The sequence below is a fragment of the Ambystoma mexicanum genome, chromosome 1q (assembly GCF_040938575.1).
Source record: "Ambystoma mexicanum isolate Mex_15411 chromosome 1q, UKY_AmexF1_1, whole genome shotgun sequence".
Taxonomy (NCBI): domain Eukaryota; kingdom Metazoa; phylum Chordata; class Amphibia; order Caudata; family Ambystomatidae; genus Ambystoma; species Ambystoma mexicanum.
Window position 1 is genome coordinate 1,331,151,807 of NC_090922.1, and position 19,001 is coordinate 1,331,170,807.

The window sequence follows — 19,001 nt, forward strand, 5'->3', positions numbered from 1 at the left end:
AAAGAATATCTGTTCCAGTTACCCAATGTCGTGACTTGCCACGAAGTGAAGAGTATTGAGCCGATGTCCACAAATCACCCACAGGGAGAGAAAGATAAACACTCCCTGTGCGAGCTTTGAGGCCACAGGTGGTTGATGGTTCGCTGAATCAGATGGCGCCGAGGACCCCAGAGGCTGTTGGAAGGAAGTCTGGGTTAATACAGGCAAAGACAGTGCTTTAGTTAAATGCAAATAAATTATACTCTCTTACCTATGTTCAGTGGAGGGGAGCCTGAGGTTTTGGTGCAAGGGAGCGCCAACGATTCAAACAGTCAAGTACCTGGAGGCAGGTACGGGCTGACCACCCGTAACCCTTTTTGTGCACGTAATGTTTTCCAAGAAAGAACGGAAGGAAGGTCGTAAGCAATCCAAGGGTCAAAATCCGTGTTGTAGTAAGTGAGCAGATAGGGAAAATCCAAAGCAGTCCGTTATGCGTAAGCCAAAGGTCCAAAGTACCAGTATCCGTGCAAAGTTCCAGCAACCGTATCCAAGGAGCAAGAGTTAACCAAATCCGTGATGTGTAAGCCTGAAGTCGAAATCCGATGTGGCCAAAAAACAAGAGTGAAGCACGCCGAACAGTGTTGTGAAACAGCTGTGAAGCGGCGAGTGATTCAAAGCTCCCGGCTTTTATGTGAGCCGCCTCCCGATCACGTGAGCGGGACTTTGTGCACGTGATCGGGAAGTCGATGTGAAACCAGGAAGTAATCGCGATCGGCTGTTCCAGCCCTATCGCAATCTCCATGGCAGTTGCCATTGGAGACGAGGAAACAAACAACGCCGTCCTCTGCGTGTGACCTGAAACCATCGGTGATGGTGACTCCCCTGTACCCTAGGTGATGGAACAACTTGAGGGTTTGACTGTGACCCGGGGAGCCTGACAGTCCTTTGTGTCGGAGTGTTATGCAAGGTGTTGTATGAGTGTGTAACTGACCTATTGTGCATGACAGAGCCCCCCCTCAATGGCCCACGACGTGGGCAGGTGGGATGGTCGAAATGAAAACGGGAGACAAGTCTCGGGGCATGGACGTCAACCGCGGGGACCCGACACCGTTCTTCCGGACCAAAACCCGCCCAGTCCACCAGATACTGGAGACAACCACGAACCATACGAGAACCCAGTATACCCGACACTTCATATTCCACAGAGCTACCCACAGAAACGGGGCTAGGCGTAGACCTGAGACGGGTAGGGGCAGGACAAGGCTTTAGCAAGGATGTATGGAATACAAGGTGAAGGCACCAGGAGGCGGGAACTGAGAGGCGATAAGCCACAGGGTTGATAACAGCAGATATCCTATAAGGGCCCACAAAACGGGGTTGCAATTTGCGACAACCAGGCAGCCGGAGGTGACGAGAGGAAAGCCAAACCCTGTCCCCCACTACATAGGAAGGTGCGACAGCCCTCCGCCGGTCAGCCGCAGACTTCGCAGAGACTTGGGACTCACGAAGGTGAGCGAGAGTCTGGGCATGAACGGCCGATAGGTCACGTGCACAGGTAACAGCGGCAGGGTTAGCAGAATGTGTAAGGTCTGGAACAGGCAAGGTGCGGGGGTGTTGGTCATGCAAGACAAAAAAGGGAGAAAAGCCAGTAGAAGTATGTAGAGCATTATTGTATGAGAATTCAGTGAGATGCAGTACACTCAGCCAGGATTGTTGGTGCTGTAGAATGAGGCAACGTAAATACTGCTCCATGGCCTGGTTCACCCTCTCCGTCTGGCCATCTGTCTCCGGGTGGTATGCGGAGGAAAAACGGGAATCAATGCCCAAGAGGCCTGTGAGCGCCCGCCAGAACCGAGAAGTGAACTGGGGTCCCCTGTCCGAGATTATAATAGTGGGTAACCCGAAAAGACAGAAGATCGATCTAAAGAAAAGGTCGGCCAGAGTCGGTGCTGATGGGATGCCAGAACAGGGAACGAAACGGGCCATTTTGGAGATGGAATCGACCACCACCCAAATGGTGTCGAAGCCCTTGGTTCGAGGTAGGTCTGTCACAAAATCCATTGACACTGTGTGCCAGGGCCTAGGAGGTATAGGTAATGGGAGTAAGAGCCCCACCGGACGTCCTCGGCGATGTTTGCATTGGGCACATACAGCGCACGTGTTGACATATCCTTCAACATCGCGTTTCATGGAGGGCCACCAACACCACCGTCTGAGGAGGTCCAGCGTACGCTTATGTCCGGGATGACCATTAATGGCACTGTCGTGGGACCATTCCAGTGCAAGATTGCGAGTGTCGGCTGTTGGTAACCATAATTTGTTCTGTATGAATGGCAGCCCATCATGAAACACCGGATCCCACTCGGAGGCTTGTTCGGGATGTAACGAAACCCATGTGCGAATGGACTCTGCTGATCTAGTAGTTTTTCAGGGAAAACAGGCAAGGATACCCCACCAGGAGAACGAGACAATGCGTCCGCCTTCCCGTGGGACAGACATGACCGATGTTTGATCTGGAAGTCAAAGGCTGCAAAGAATAAATGCCACCACACCTGCCGACTATTGATGCACTTGAGTGAGGCCAAGTCTTGGATGTTACGGTGGTCTGTGAATACTGTGACTGCATGTTTTGCCCCCAACAGATGATGCCGCCAGACCTGAAAGGCATCCTTGATGGCCAACAATTCTTTCTCCGTGACCGTATAGTGCGTTTCCGTAGGAGTAAACTTTCGGGAATGAAACGCCACCGGGTGTAGCTGACCTGAACAAGGACAATGTTGGGATAATACCGCACCAAGAGCAAAGGAGGATGCATCCGCCTCTACAATGAAGGGGAGTTCTGGGTCGGGATGCTTCAGTACAGGAGCAGTAGTAAACGCAGCTTTTAGCGCATCAAAAGCTGTTTGGTGTTCTTCCAACCAGATAAAAGGTAAATTGGGGCTGGTCAAGGCAGTAAGAGGCGTTACAAGAGATGAGAAATCCTGGATAAAGCGCCTGTAAAAATTGGAAAACCCAAGGAATGATTGTAATGCCTTAATATTACAGGGCTTTGGCCAGTCCAAAACTGCACGAACCTTGGATTGGTTCATTGCTAAACCCCCAGGGGTAATGTGGAATCCCACGAATTCCACACTCTCAGTATGGAATTGACATTTTTCTGGCTAAGCGTAGAGTGAAAAACGGCGAAGTCGAGACAATACCTCGCGGACGTGTAGTACATGTTCCTTCAGGTCCTGTGAGAATATCAGGATATCATCGAGATATACCGCTACACAGATGTCCAACAAGTCATGAAAAATCTCATTCATGAAACGTTGTAACGTAGCGGGAGCGTTACAAAGCCCGAAGGGCATGACCACGTATTCAAACAGTCCGTAGCGAGTACAAAAAGCCGTTTCCCCCTCGTCTCCAGGGCGAATTCTGATTAAATTATATGCTCCGCGGAGATCGATTTTCGTGAAGATATTGGCGTGACTCAACCTGTCCAACAATGGTGTAATCAGGGGAATCAGATACCGGTTTTTTATGGTGATAGCATTCAAGCGGCGGTAGTCCACACAAGGACGTAAGTCGCCCTCCTTTTTGGGGACAAAAAAAATAGGGCTAGCCGCCGGAGAGGTGGAAGGGCGTATATGGCCAACCTTCAGAGCCGCTTGAATGTATTCTTTCAATGCCTGTTCCTCTGAGGGGGACAGGGAGTAAATACGTCCCGAAGGGATGCTGGAGTCAGGGATGAGGTCAATAGGGCAATCGTAAGAAAGATGTGGTGGTAGTACCTCCGAAGAACCCTTGTAAAAGACCTCCTGAAAGTCCTTATATTCCATAGGGATACCTGTTGCAACCGCCCCCACCATGTGAGGCTCCGTATAGTGTAAGTTGTGCGATGGCCCCCAAGGCACGTGAGGGAGATTCAGTGTCGTCAGGTGCAGTGAGGCAAAAATTCTGACAGATTTCCGATTCAAAGTGAACCTGCCCAGACTTCCAGTCGATCAGAGGGTTGTGTTGATGTAACCATGGGAGACCCAGTATAATCCCGAATTGGGGCATCATTATTAAATCAAAGGATAAGACTTCCTGATGTGTTTTCTGTATAGTCCGGGTGATCGGGGCAGTTTGTTGTCGAATTGGGCCAGAAATCAGTGCTGTGCCATCCACCGCCTGTACTGGTTCCAGATGCTGTTTGGTAATCAGGGGCAGATTCAATGACCCGGTCAGGTTTATATCGACATAATTGCCAGTGGCACCAGAATCGATATAGCTCGAAACGGCATGAATGTTGTCGGGTGCGGGTTTTAACGTAGCCTTTACCATCACCGGCCTGATCCTGCCAAAGGTGGGGAACTTGTCCGAGGGAATTGAAGGATTGCTCGATCCGGCCCCCGGATCTAGGTTCGAGCATTCCGAAAAACCGGATTTTTTAACTTGGGGCGTCTGGGACAGGACTTTACAAAATGCCCACTCAGGCCACAGTAGAAGCAGGCGTGGTCGGTTCTTCTGCGGTCCCTCTCTAGTTGTGTGATCGGGCTACGAATACCGCCTATTTGCATAGGTTCACCACCTGTATCAGAGGAGGGGGAGGCCAAACTAGTAGTAGGGAACCCTGTTTCGAACTTGCGCTCGGAACGCCTTGCATCGATCTGTAAGGCGAGGTCCACTAAGTCAGTATGAGATGTGGGCAAAGAAGGAACGATGGCCATAGCATCTTTCATGGTATTACTGAGCCCTCTGTAAAACACAACTGCCTTTTTAGGTTCGGGCCAAGATGTTTCAGCAGCCAGTTGGTTAAATCGGGCAATGTATTCTATGAGTGACCCCTTTCCTTGAGTCAGGTCTAACAGCTCAAGATCCCGGGATTGGGCTTTATGACGTGTGTCGAATACATGAGACATTTCTGTGATCAATAACTCGAAATCATATAAGACAGGGTTGTTGTTCTCCAGTAGGGGATTGGCCCATGCTGCAGCAGTGCCGGCCAGATGGGACAAGGTGAAAGCCGCCTTTGTGGTGGAGTCGGGAAAAGCCTGAGGTCTACAAAGAAAATGGAGTTTGCATTGATTTACAAAAGTGCAAAACTTTCTGGGGTCTCCGTGGAATCTTTCTGGGGCGGCCAGGGGAAAGGGCGCAGGCATGAGTACAGGAACTTGTGGCGCTACAGGGGAACAATAGGTCGGACAACTGGGGGTTGAGCGGCAGCTTCCCCGAACTCTACATCAGCTGGTAACGGGTGTTGTACACTTTGGATCAAATCTAATCTCTGATGTATAGCCGCATTGGCTGCTGTCATGTCTGCCCTCAGTACTGTGAGTGCCTGTACCAATGCAGCCACGGGGTCTTCGGCTACAGGCTCCATACTCGACACAGCGCAACGGCTTCACAGTCTGTCGTGACTTGCCACGAAGTGAAGAGTATTGAGCCTCTGTCCACAAATCACCCACAGGGAGAGAAAGATAAACACTCCCTGTGCGAGCTTTGAGGCCACAGGTGGTTGATGGTTCGCTGAATCAGATGGCGCCGAGGACCCCAGAGACTGTTGGAAGGAAGTCGGGGTTAATACAGGCAAAGACAGTGCTTTAGTTAAATGCAAATAAATGATACTCTCTTACCTATGTTCAGTGGAAGGGAGCCTGAGGTTTTGGTGCAAGGGAGCGCCAACGATTCAAACAGTCAAATACCTGGAGGCAGGTACGGGCTGACCACCCGTAACCCTTTTTGTGCACGTAATGTTTTCCAAGAAAGAACGGAAGGAAGGTCGTAAGCAATCCAAGGGTCAAAATCCGTGTTGTAGTAAGTGAGCAGATAGGGAAAATCCAAAGCAGTCCATTATGCGTAAGCCAAAGGTCCAAAGTACCAATATCCGTGATGTGTAAGCCTGAAGTCAAAATCCGATGTGGCCAAAAAACAAGAGTCAAGAACGCCGAACAGTGTTGTGAAACAGCTGTGAAGCGGCGAGTGATTCAAAGCTCCCGGCTTTTATGTGAGCCGCCTCCCGATCACGTGAGCGGGACTTCGTGCACGTGATCGGGAAGTCGATGTGAAACCAGGAAGCAATCGCGATCGGCTGTTCCAGCCCGATCGCAATCTCCATGGCAGTTGCCATTGGAGACGAGGAAACAAACAACGCCGTCCTCTGCGTGTGACCTGAAACCATCGGTGATGGCGACTCCCCTGTACCCTAGGTGATGGGACAACTTGAGGGTTTGACTGTGACCCGGGGAGCCTGACAGTCCTTTGTGTCAGAGTGTTATGCAAGGTGTTGTATGAGTGTGTAACTGACCTATTGTGCATGACACCCAAGTCATGAAAAAAATATATCCAATCACAAAAAGTCAAACAGTAAGTATATAATAATTCAACTCACAAATACTGCTGCATAACACAACCATTCAAGCAATCATCTAACCATACACCGCAATCCAAAATGTTTACTTCCATGGATATGTTACCAAACTCTACAATCTTAATTGCATGACTTAGCCAAAACTTCACATACAAACTCTACAAATCAAACAGTACACAAACTTTTGATTTGTGGATATTTGATCGATGTTTGATCCTATGGGTGTGTTATGCTGCGGTGGTTTTAGCCTACTTATAGGGGATATTAATTACAATCAATGCTATACTAACAACTCAAAACCAACATCATAGTAAAGTAAATTAGCTAGTAGTGCATTTATTATGTCCGCGGACAGCCGTGAAGACCACGGACATGGCGAACACATCAGGGGCACCTGCCACCTAAACAAATACAGCATTTCACCCATCTCTTACCCCCCCCACCCTCCCCAAGCACTCTTACACACTCCCCGAAATTGTATTTTTACCCCGTTCGACGCAGCGCTGTCCATGGATCCAAGATGGCGGGCTCATCAAAACAATGTGATGAACCTCGCGCTTCACCCCAGCCAAGCAGCGAACACGTCACATGTCCTGTCCACGGAGCGGACATAGATATCACTGATTTTTTTGAGACCTACTTTTTGGTAGTTTTAAAAAAAAATACTTGATGGATTTACACCAAATTTACAAAAGCATGCTTTCGGGATCAAGCCGCTGCTCCTGCCGCAAATTTGGTGCAAATCCGTCCAGCGGTTTGAGCTGTAGGCATGAGCAAACTTTTTTCCCTATTCACATTTTGGGCCCACCCCTATAACTCCCCCCCCCACCCCCCTGAACCAAACCTCACTAAACTGCAAAAAAATTCAGAGTGGGCCATATAATGTTTTTGCAAAGTTTAGTGAGGATTCGTCCAGGGAGAGCGAAGTTAGAAGCCACCCAAAAAGTGCTCTTCCTATGGGATTAGCAACTTAACCATAACTACACGGCCACTACTGTGGGCAATGTAGTGTGTGTGTGTGTGTGTGTGTGTGTGTGTGTGTGTGTATTTTATTGTGCACATTCAATGTTTACTTTTTGTTATTTTAATGCATATACACATTCTAATGGTCTAAAAATATGTGCACAGCCTAGAAAAAGACCCGGTCGAACCACGTGTTGGCTTACTCATGGGTTATGTTACCCCAATCATTCATTTGTGTTTAATAAGCTGATATCAAGCCAGCGCTGTGAGACAGTGTTTCCATTACCAGTAGTTCCCTTCACACCCCTCACCTGTGTACTATGAATAAAAACTTCCCTAACAGACGCTGTGATTGAGTTGAAGGCTTATTTAAGTACGTGAATTACTAAGGTGAGTAACTTTACCTTCTTTAACAACTACTGAAATCAGTAACAAAGCAAACTTCTTTATATAAACTATGCTCTTGTCATCCATATGCTTACTTATTTATTATTTACTGCTTTAGCATTATGTTTGTTCAGTTTCAAATGCTTTGTTAGTTGAATGCTTACATGAAGTGAGTTTTGTCTGTTTGAGATTCCCACAATTTCACAAAATCTGACTGGCGAACATCTTGTCAAGTCTGTAACATCAACAATGTGAGTAGAATAAGACATTTTACCATGTAGGTTTTTTACATAATTTCAGGACAAATTAAGGAATTGCAGTATTAGAGATCTTCGCTCGGACGAGGGAGAAAATCTGAGAATGTAGCACATTTTAAATAAGAAAAATCATTCATACTGGTATAATAAGCAATGAATCCCGATGTTAATATTAAAGGTTACTTGTACCACGCACTATCACCACCGGAGTGATCCCCTGGCGCTCTGGCTGGTGTGAAAAAGGGAGGTCATGGGAGCGGTTGGTAGGGTGCAGTGGGAATAGGAAAGTAAAATATGTTCTATTGGCAGCTTCTGTTCAGTTTGCACCGTTCGCTGAGCTTGGGTGCGATTTTCTAGTCTGAGTGATTCCCATGTGCTATTTTGCATGGTTATGTGTTGTTTGTATGTTGTTGCAGTGTGGTGTGAAGTACATGCGGTTTGCTGTGCTGAGATGTGGTCGCCTGAGTTTCCGTAGGAGAAGAGTGCGTACAAATTAGGTTTTAGTATTGGGTTAGCTCTTTGCTTTGGTTTCTGTGTTTGGCATCTATGACCATCCTTTGTGCTTTGATAGTTTGGGATCTTAGTCCGTAGGTGTGTTGCGGTGTGGTAATTATCTTCTGTAGAAGTCTAGCGGTATGTGAACGTGGGTCGTGGAGGTGTGTCCCACCCCGCCCTAGGGTTAGAGATGGTTAGGTTAGGAAGGTTATGGGTTGCTCCCATGACTTCTAGTGGGGGTTCCCTGCCTACTGTGGTATTCCTCCGTTATCGTGGTGGTGTGTGTGCATGACAGGTCCAAAATGTCCCCCCTAAACCCACCATTTGGGGATGGTTAGGCAATGGATTGTAGGTCCCTCCCGGGGCTTCCTTTTTCTGCCACAATTTATGATTCCTACTCATTCCCCTCTGATTCTGCGGTGAAGAGACACCTTTTTAGTTGTTTTATGAATTCCAGTTGATTCCTTTTATTGCCTTTGTTTTTTGGTAGGGAATTCCATATTTTAGGAGCCAGGTGTGAGAAAGATGCTCCTTCGAATTTTCTATTATTGAATGGTTTTGGTCGAAAGTCGTAGCTTGATCTGAGTTGCTGGATGGTAGATGGTTATTTTCTTCTTTAAGAACTCTGCTACTCGGCCATGGATTGCTCTGTGCGGTATGCACTTTTTGAAAAGTATTTGCTGTTTTATCAATAGCCAGTGTAGTATTTTCATTGCTGGGCTAATGTGTTCTCTTCATGGTAGTTTGAGCAGGACTCTGGCAGCTGTATTTTGGATACGCTGAAGTTTCTTTAGTAGGTGTTCTGGCATTCCTAGGTATAGGCTGTTGGTGTAGTCCACTCTGGACATGAGTGCAATGCTGTTGAGTGTGTTGTGGGTGAAGGAGAGGAACGGTAGGATCCTTTTTACTGTGTGCATGAGGAAGAAGCATTTCTTGATTATAGCATTTACTTGTGGCTCAAGTGTTAGTTCCTTGTCCATCAGGACTCTGAGGTTCTTTACTGTTGTTGATGGTGTCAGTGCTGTTCCTAGTTCTGTTGGCCATGGGATGTAGTGGCTGTTTTTAGATATAACCATTATTTCTGTTTTGCCAGGAATGAGTTTGAGGTTGTTTGTGTTCATCCAGCCGTAGAGTTCTTGTAGGCATTCTTGCAGGTTTTTTTTTTCTTTGTGTGCGTTTTGTACTTTGTAGATGATCTGTGTGTCATCAGCGTAGTTGTAGCATGTGAGGCCAGATGACGTCTTGCATGTTGGCCAGTACTTTGTTCTGTTCTTAATGCTCTCTATAAACTGTCAAATAAGATGAAATGTGAAATGGAGCTGAAATAGTGAGACTGAATCAAAATGTTTTTTTATCTTCCTTTCAATAGTCAGAAAGCCATCAGCCATCGTATTCTCCACAGCCTCAGGCATTCACTCAAAATTGTTCACCATCAAGCTCGGTTACCTCAACTCAGTCACAGCAAACCATGTCTCAATCAAAGCTTGTTCAACAAACAGCTGTACAACAGTCCCACCAGATCCAGCTGCCAGTATTTAACTATCCTCACTCACCACCTGGTCAGTATTCTGCACTGCACAACTTGGGATTACTTCCGATGCACCACCCACACCAAATTCGACTTTCTAACACCTCGTGGCCTCTTCATGGGTCAGGGATTCACTCCTCACCGAGCACCCCTCCTCACTCTTCTGGTGTAACATTTTCTATGAGACCTGCCAGCAGTATTGCTACAACTAACCAGAGCAATGTAAGCTTGAATGATCCAAGCATTATCTTTGCGCAACCTGCTGCCAGGGCAATAAGAATACCCAACACTCATGAAGGACACTGGCAAACTCCGCTGGCACCAAATGCACGGGTGAGCAATGGCACTATCGGCAATTCAGGTAATTCTTTCTCCTTTTGTTAAACCGTTCACGGATGATGGTTGGTATTAATGTACAGTGCTGGCCTCTGCTTAACTCTGAAGGTATGAGAGAAGTCCACATAAGAATATGCTATAAAACTATGCAGTCATCATTCGTTTTTTTAATGGATTGCATTCTCCTGCAGATTCCTCATGTGAATGATAGCCTCTCCAACGTCAGCTGCTCCGAAACATTTTCAACAAAGAGGGGTCCTGTGTGGCTCAGCATTGTCCATTGACTTAGTCTTGTCTCGACCGTGCCACTCCTCGACTCCGGATGTGATGTCGGTTGGACATATGTCATGTCACTATGCCCACACACCTCAGTAACTTTTTTCTATGAGCTCAGCATGATGTTGGAAACACAATCCTTTTCAGTGACTGAAATGTTTTCTCTCTATTAACGCTGATATGTCAGCCCCAAAACCCTGAGGTTTTAAATGCTGAAAGGACTGCGGCTCGAAGATGTCCATCACAGACCCACACAGTATTTGTGTGTGATGTCTCGGACTGGACACAACGTCGAGCAGTGCCACTCCTGCAAGCACATGAACCAGAAGGCGATCAGGTAATGATCTGTGAAATTGGCCCTCGGTCGGCACTCCTGATACCGAAGCTCCACACCTGAGAAGGACAAACACCACAAGAAGGTGAAGAAGCAGTCAGACCATTCATGTGGTCGACCTGGACCATTCCTCATCGATGTTGACCACAAGAAGAAGAAAGACATTGATGCAGACATGATTACCATTAATCAGAGGAGCAGATAAGTCATTCCCACGTGCATACGGGTGACCCGCCAAAGTAGTGGGAGACAATTAAAACCCAAATGCACGAAGGCTGCAGCAGGTACGACTCCAGCATCGATGCCGCAGGTGGTTCATGCACCATTTGCCGTGCCAAGTTAGCATCGTTGGGCCTCAGGCCCTCGATGCTTTCGAAGCCGACAACGGCGCCAATTACCCTTGAGTCGAGAGGCCCCATCAAGGCAGTTCTGTCGCCGATACATCGGTCTTACATTCTGGAATTTAGATTGGAATTATTCCCGTGCATGAGGTCAATTTTTGATCAGGATGGCAACCCGGTCCCCTTTGGAATGGAGCTGAAGCGTTATGGGGGAGTTAGGAGTTTGGGAGATTTATCATTTTGGTGTTTCAGCCCCTCTCCTAGTGAGACCCCCCCCTAGCACTTTTTGCTGGACTTCTGGACCTTTTTCTTTCAATCCTGAATAAGTGGAGCCTTTTTTCACTCATTCATTCTTGTGGCCTCTGTCTTTTGGAACTGTATTCTTTTGTATTCACCTGTACTATGGAGTCTGTCTGCTCCATAGCTCTTAAAGGCATCTGTGTTTTTCTACTGCAGCACACAGCTCCTAGGGTCCCCCTTTAAAAAAAAAGTATATATCCTTACGTAACTACAGTTCTTAAGGATAGAGTACTTGGTGTCTCTCCGAAAACTCTCTACTAGAGATTGGCACACTCCACCTTCAGTAAAGTGCCAAAAGGATATCTAGTATCCCCCTTTTCTCCAGCATGGGGTCTGGCATGGATTCACATGCTCGTGAATATTCCCCTGTCGTCAGGCTGGGATATCTCAGTAAAAGAAAAAAAGTTTCACTTTCACTTACAAACTGTATTTCTACTTTAAACCAATCACTGTCCTCTGGGTCATACTGCCCCCATCCAATGACAGTCCTCTCCCTAAACCCCTCCTCTGGCAACCATCTTCAGATTTTTACTGCATGCTTCAGTGTTGGGAGTCCTCTACTTTGCTCTGCGAGCTACTTTTATGTTTTTTAATTTTTTCGACAGAAAAAGGTTTTATTTTTGTTGCAAAAGAGCCTGTGTGCTCTCTTCTCCATCTGCTGACAGTGGCAATCCGTTGTCAGTGAATTTTAGCACCCCTCAAGGGCGAAGATCATCGAAGTTTCCAGAAGGCCATTGGGCCTACCATGATGGAGGAGATGAAAGAAGGAACATCCCTCTTCAAGTCCTGCACCAAATTCGAGCTGCGGAATTTGTTTGTTGAAGACAAGCACCTGCTATGCCTCTACTGCCTGCATCCAGACCACAAGGAAGGAGAATGCGAAATATGCCTCGGTTTCTCCTAGAAGACGATGAAGGATAGGCACAATAGACTGGCGGCGTGGCTGAAAGCCAATGCTAATGCCAATGCCTCTGCCTGTGCTCGTGCAGGGTCATGCCTCACCCAGGACCGGCCGGTTCAAGCAGTGGTCTTCTAAGTACTTTGAGGGCACCAGACAAGGCCAAGAAATGCAAGTCCGGGGTTGCCGCGGAAGCTGGTCCCACAGTGGACAGGGCGCAATCGACCTCACCCTCCACCTCCATTGCCAGCCGACAATCAAGCTCCTCCTCGAAAAGGAAATAGTCCAACCCAGCTAAACTGCGGGAGAAGCCTGAGAGGCCGCGGACGGAGGAGAAGAAGGCTGTACTGCCCAACAAGGCCCAATCAGCACAGTGTAAGATTTTGTTGACGATCGAGTTGGTGGCGGCTGCTCTCACGAAGGCTAAGGGGGCTGACCCTGTGAAGGTAGTCCACTCAGCGCAGAAGGTATCTCTGCCCCCGAGACAGAAAACCGACGCAGTGACTTTGGCAAAGTCTGCTGGCACGCCGAAGAAATGGACACCATCTCAGAATCCGGTTACGGCCCTCAGGGTGGAAAGGGGGGGGAGGGCAAGGAGGCCCTGGGTCAATCCCAGGCCATGGCCCAAACCATGGAAGTGGGACCTGGAGTCCTTACACACAGTCCACAAGGATGTGTAAGAGGATGACGACGATGGCGACAACGGCGCTGGGCCTAGTGTTCTGATCACGCCAGCTCAGCCGAGGGATGTGTATGCAGGACATTGTGTCGACCCTCCAAACCTTTGTGTCGGTGATCCAGAAGAGGATGCCACAAGGCCCGGTTCCAATGATCCCCCATGGCACTGATCAGCCGCCAGCAAAGAAGAGGAAGCGTCATCTGACGCCCCCATTTCAGCATCCACATCTGCGGCGGGCCACCTCTCCCCTAGCAGACCCAGACAAGGGTACAGGGATGGATATGGCAACGATGGCGGACGACAATGACGATATTCTCACCTCGTCATAGCAGGTGGCAGGTCTCCCCAGCCTAGGGCGTCCCCACTGGATGAGGTGGGGTTGTTCCATTCTATGATCGCCTGAGCCTCTGAGCTATTCCAGCTTGTGCCCAAAGAAACCAGGAAGGAGGGTTTCTTGTACCAGAGGCACAAGGCCTAGACGAAGACAATCATGACGTTGCCCCTTCTGGACCGCGTGTGGTTGGAGGGCCTGTCGCTCTTGGACCCTTGCATGGGTCAGGCCAAATGGGATCGGCTGGAGAAGTAGTACCGGGTGCCAGAATCCACGCCCAAGTGCCTGAGGTCGCAACCATTGCCGGATTTGGTAGTTTCAGCAACCACGTGGAAACGGTTGGCTAACTCGTCCTCGTCTTCTGTCCCTCCAGACAGCGAGGGGAAGGAGATGGACAGCATGGGAAGGAAGGTGATTTACACCGTGGCGTCCACCATCAAGGCGGCCAACGCACTAGCGATCCTAGCCAGGTCCGACAGGGAGCATGGTACAAGCTGGGTCAGATTTTGGAGTTCCTCCCCGATTACAAGAAGATGGAGGCAATCACTTTCTTCCAGGAAGGGGAGGTAGAGTCGGATCACGCTTTCAAAGTGGCGCTGGACATTGCTGACACAGGGTTCCGGCAGATGGGCAACAGTGTCTGCCTTTGTCGCCAAGGCTGGATGAAGGCCACACATTTCCGCCAGGATGTCCAAGCAAAGGTACTGGACATACCTTTTGACAAAAATAACCTTTTCAGGCAGGTCGTCGGGTCCCTGCGGACCATCAAGGCGGATACGGAGAAGCCCCTTTCCCTGGGCACCCTCCAGCAGCACTGCTCTTCTTTTTGCTCCTCCAGAAAAAAGTCGAGCAGGTCTTCAAAATGTTTCTCATCATACGGTGATGATACATCATATCAGATACACGACTCAGGAAGCCTACAGAGGCCGTTCCCAGGCCTATGGTGGCAGAGGACAGCATCGCCGTCGCCCGCAGGGCAGAAGTGCCAGCGCCGAAGCGCGCCAGACCAGGACGTCAGGCCCATACCCGTGCACCCTGGTGGGAGGCCGGCTGACGAGGTTCATCAGCGAGTGGGAGAAGATCACCACCGACAGATGGGTGCTGGATGCTCTCGCCATGGTCATACCCTGGAGTTTCAGCGCAGGTTTCTGTGGATCCCTCAGGTGGCCTGTCAGGAGCAGCACATCCTTCAGCTCTTGGAGGGGGTACGGGACATGCTGCAAAGCGGGGCGATAGAGCTTGTTCCCCAGCGACTCTGGGGCTCCGGAGTCTACTCCAGATACTTTTTGGTTGGAAAGAAGACCGGGGGCTAGAGGCCCATTCTAGACAAGTGACGTCTGAACAAATGCCTCATGTCCCAAAAATTCAGGATGGTCACGTTGCAGCACCTGATCGGCCAACTGGAAAAAGGAGACTTCTTGATGTTGCTGGATCTGGATGACGCCTACTTCAACGTCCCCATTCACAGGAAACACTGAACGTTTCTATGCTTCGTAGTGCAGGAACAGCACTACCAGTTCAAGGCCCTACCTTTTGGCCTGAAGTCGGCCCCCAGAGTATCCACGAAGTGCCTGGTACCGGTGGCGGCACATCTGCGTCTACGGGGTATACACGTATACCCGTACCTCGACGACTTCCTCATCTGGGCCCGCTCGCAGGAGTTGGACAGTGGATACGCAGAGGCAAACATCCATCTGCTGACAGATCTGGGATTCTCCATCAACTATCCAAAGTCCTGCTTGACACCATCGCAGAAAGTGCTGTTCCTAGGAGCCAGATTCAATACCGTGCCCTGCCTCTGCAGGTTACAGATGCAACCTCTTCAGGAGTTCCCGGACGCTCGCTGGATGCATGTGTCCAGAAGCTTTGCGGACAAGATCCCGCTCGACGAGGAGTTCCGTCTAGTGATAAGGTGGTGCGGGCGTTCGCTCCAACGTCACCTAGGGCACCTCCATACCAGGAGTCTGTCACCACATACGCTTTCCTGGAAGGTTGAGGAGCCCACACCGGGAGTCTGCACGCCAGAGGCCTGTGGCTCCCATAGCTCCATATCATCCTGGAGCTACGGGCAGTGTTCTGGGCCCTCAAGTCATACCTTCCGTCTCTGAAGGGCAAGGCGGTGAGGATTTTCACGGACACCATCACCACAATGTTCTACATCTGGAAACAGGGGGGCACTTTATCCCCAGTGCTCTCCAAGGAAGCGCAAGACTTGTGGCGCTGCGCCACCAGGACAAGAGACGTTCCTCATTCCTCTTCACCTAGCGGGAGTCAAGCACACCATTGCAGACTCCCTCAGTAGGGAATTGTGCTCCTGCCATGAGTGGGAACTTTGGCAGGATCTGGTGTACCGCAGCTTCGTCAAGTGGGGCAGGCCCCAGATCGATCTATTTTCGACGGCGGCAAACTCCACATGCTAGAAGGTTGCCAGCAGATTCCACCAACCGAGAAGCCTGGGGGACACGTTATCGATCCCGTGGGAAGGCCTGTTTCTGTAGGCGTTTCCTCCGTTGCCGCTCTTGCTATGAGTCATCAAGACACTCAGACAGTGCCAATGCAGGATGGTACTCATCGCCCCGGTATGGCCGAAGTAGCTTTGGTACCTGGACCTTCTCAGCCTGTCAGTGTCGCCTCTGGTCAAGCTTCCAGTGTTTCTGGATCTTTTCACCAGAGTTGCCAAGGACAGGGAGTCGTCGACTTTGAAGTGCTACGGTCACAAGTGGAAGCGTTTCGCAAAGCGGTGCCAGTCTCCGAAGATTACCGCTCTGAGGGTCACGGCCCCGCAGATTCTTCCATACTTGCTTTCCTTGGCCAACGCCGGACTGGCACATGCCTCTATCAAGGTACTTATGGCGGATGTCTACCCGCTACACCAGGTCTCCAGGAATACCTTCACTTTGGTCTCACTGACTCATCAAGGAGTTCCTTAAAGGACATTTTCGATCTTTCCCGCCGGTGAAGGCTCCTGCCCCAATGTGGGAACTCAACGTGTAGCTGACTAGGATCATGGGGGCCCCCTTTGAGCCTAAGCATCAGGCCCCTCTCAAGTTCCTCTAGTGGAAAACGGCTTTCCTTGTGGCCATCACCTCTGCCAGGAGGGTAGGTGAGATCCAGGCCCTATCCTGACTTTCCACGAATGGAGGGTGGTGCTGCGGACGCACCCCTCTTTTACGCCGCAGGTTCTGTCGGAAAATCCACCTCAACGAGCCTTTGGTGTTAACTGTTTTTTTCCTGAAGCCTTGGTCACTGGATGAAAGGGCCTTGCACTCGCTAGACATTGCTCTGCCCTGAAGTTCTACGTGACATGCACAAAGAGTTTTCGGAAGATTTCTCAATTGTTCGGGAACTTTGGTTCTGCGAACCATGGGAAGGCCTTGTCCAAGGCTGCCATCTCAAGGTGGCTCTCAGGCTGCATCATGTACTGTCATCGGTTGGCGAACCGACCGATGCCCGGCTGTCCGAGAGCACACTCCACTAGAGCAATCGCTGCGACAACGGCATTCCTGTCTGGTGTGCCCCTGCTGGACATCTGCAGGGCGGCTGCGTGAAGGTCCACGCACACCTTTACAAAATTCTACTGCCTCGACAGGGATTCCAGGGAGGAGTCCAGAGTCGAACAGTCAAACTGTTTGCTTGAGGTGCGTGGTTCCATAGGTAAGAGTTGATTGCTTCTGTTGAGCCTTGCCACATCCCGCGGTTGTGTAATGTTGTACTGCTATGTATTTGTTATTCTTGAGAATTTGAATCCATGCCAGACCCCATGCTGGAGAAGGAACAAGTTACTTACCTGTAAGTATTGTTCTCCAGCATGTGTCTGGCATGGCTTCACATGCAAACCCTCCCTCTGTCACCTCTGCGGCTCTTCTTGGTCAAACTGCCACTTTATGTGCTTACCAAATCTGAAGATGGCTGCCAGAGGAGGGGCCTAGGGGAGGGACTGTCATTGGATGGACTGTCATTGGATGGGGGCAGTATGACCCAGAAGACAGTGATTGGTTTAAAGGAAAAATACATTTTGTAAGTGAAAATGAAACAGTTTTTTTCTTTTACCGAGGATTCCTAGCCTGACAATGGGGAATATTCATGAGCATGTGTATCCATGCTGGAGAACAATAGTTACAGGTAAGTAACTTGTTCCCTCTCTGCTCCTGCAACTTTTTAGTCGCCTAGACAATCACCTAGTTATGGCTGGTGGCAGTGGACGCATTCTACCAACTATTGTGTTTTTTTTATACTGCAGGCTATGTCCATTGCCTCGGAAGTGCACAATAGGGGCACACAAGTACCAACATGGGGCCTCCCTTCCTTTTCTGCCATTACTAGCGTTTTTCATTGTTAGCCCTTCTTCTACCATTCTGGAAGGTGGAGGTATGTGTGTGTGTTTTGCCTTTGGCGGCAACCAGTTGGTATCTCTGCCTAGGCTCCAGAGTGTTTGGGCAGGCAGCAGGAAGTGGGGGAGGAGTCTTCCACGCCCCTGTCCTCTGTCTGCCAGAGTGCCTGACTAGGTCGAGCTCCCATAGGGGGTAGCCAAATGGCCCTTTATGAAAAAATTCTGAGAGAGATTGCAAAGGCGTGTGTACTGGAACTGTATAAAAGGTGATGCTTCTGGAGTGTAAAGCAAGTCGACCACATGAAACGGGAGTAACCGAATAAGACGACGACCAGAGATGCCTGCAGGCCCTTTGCAAGACCGTGAAGCGACCACTGCTGTCTGACACTGTTTTCTATGCGACAGAGGAGCTCCGAAGAGGGTGCTCCTTCCATTTGGCTGGTGGGAATAACCAGTCCCAAGACAAACTTTGAAACGAGCCATCTCCCGAGGTCATAGGAGCTTTAAGAGCTGTGCACCCCAATACCAGGAGACTTGGTGCCCATTTCGAGTGCATCTTTGTGGAAAGGTTGAATCCGTCCAAATCTTTGCCAACCCTGCAAGGATACTCCAAAGATCTGATCCAAATCACCGACCCCCTCACCAGAGTGTGGGGACCTGCAGGAAGCGAAGAAGATTGATCAGACGATCCGTGTCCTTTGTTGGTGCTGCTGCATAGGTGCTAAAACCGCAGAGTGAACCAAGAAGTTGCTGAAAGTCGTGCTGCAGGTCCTCTCTCGAGACTGCTGCTGAGAAATACCAACCATCATCCTGTCTTTCGTCATCAGACCAAGGAATCTGCAGGTCGGGTCAAGAGCTGCCACATCGTGGAGAAGCCAACACAAACACCTTTTTTCAAACCAAAGGTACTGTAGGGAAAAAGATATTGCTTATCTGATTCCATGAAGTCGCTCCAGAGCGTTGGAGTGCACGTAGAGGTATCCAGGGAAAACCCCTCATACCTCTGAGTGCTTGTCTCCCCCTTCTTAAATCTGTTTTTAGGTCTCCTTGGTTAGTTGCTAACTTGTTACTTCAATAACTTTAGCCACTGGAAGAAATATGCAAGAACTCATCATAATTCGCGTCAATACTTCAAGCGAACTGCCTCTAGATAGGGTTACTTTTTTGGACTTAAAAGCTTGCCAGGTGAAGAAACCATCTCTAGAACCTTGAACTAAGCTCATGTTGCAC

At 49.3% G+C, this 19,001-nt stretch overlaps 1 protein-coding gene across 7 annotated transcripts in view; it reads left to right on the forward strand.

The window, feature by feature from the left end:
- The window catches only part of TUT4 (terminal uridylyl transferase 4), a 2,154,442-nt gene that overhangs the window by 1,994,320 nt on the left and 141,121 nt on the right, over positions 1–19,001 (forward strand). For 4 of the 7 annotated variants that reach the window (XM_069642184.1, XM_069642186.1, XM_069642185.1 and 1 more), the window contains exon 29: positions 9,788–10,307. The exons of 2 other annotated variants lie outside the window; for them this stretch is intronic. In XM_069642184.1, coding sequence (XP_069498285.1) covers positions 9,788–10,307 — 520 coding nt within the window. Of the gene's footprint in view, positions 1–9,787; positions 10,308–19,001 lie in introns of those variants that run through there. One more of the 7 variants, XR_011291019.1, reaches the window with a different exon arrangement.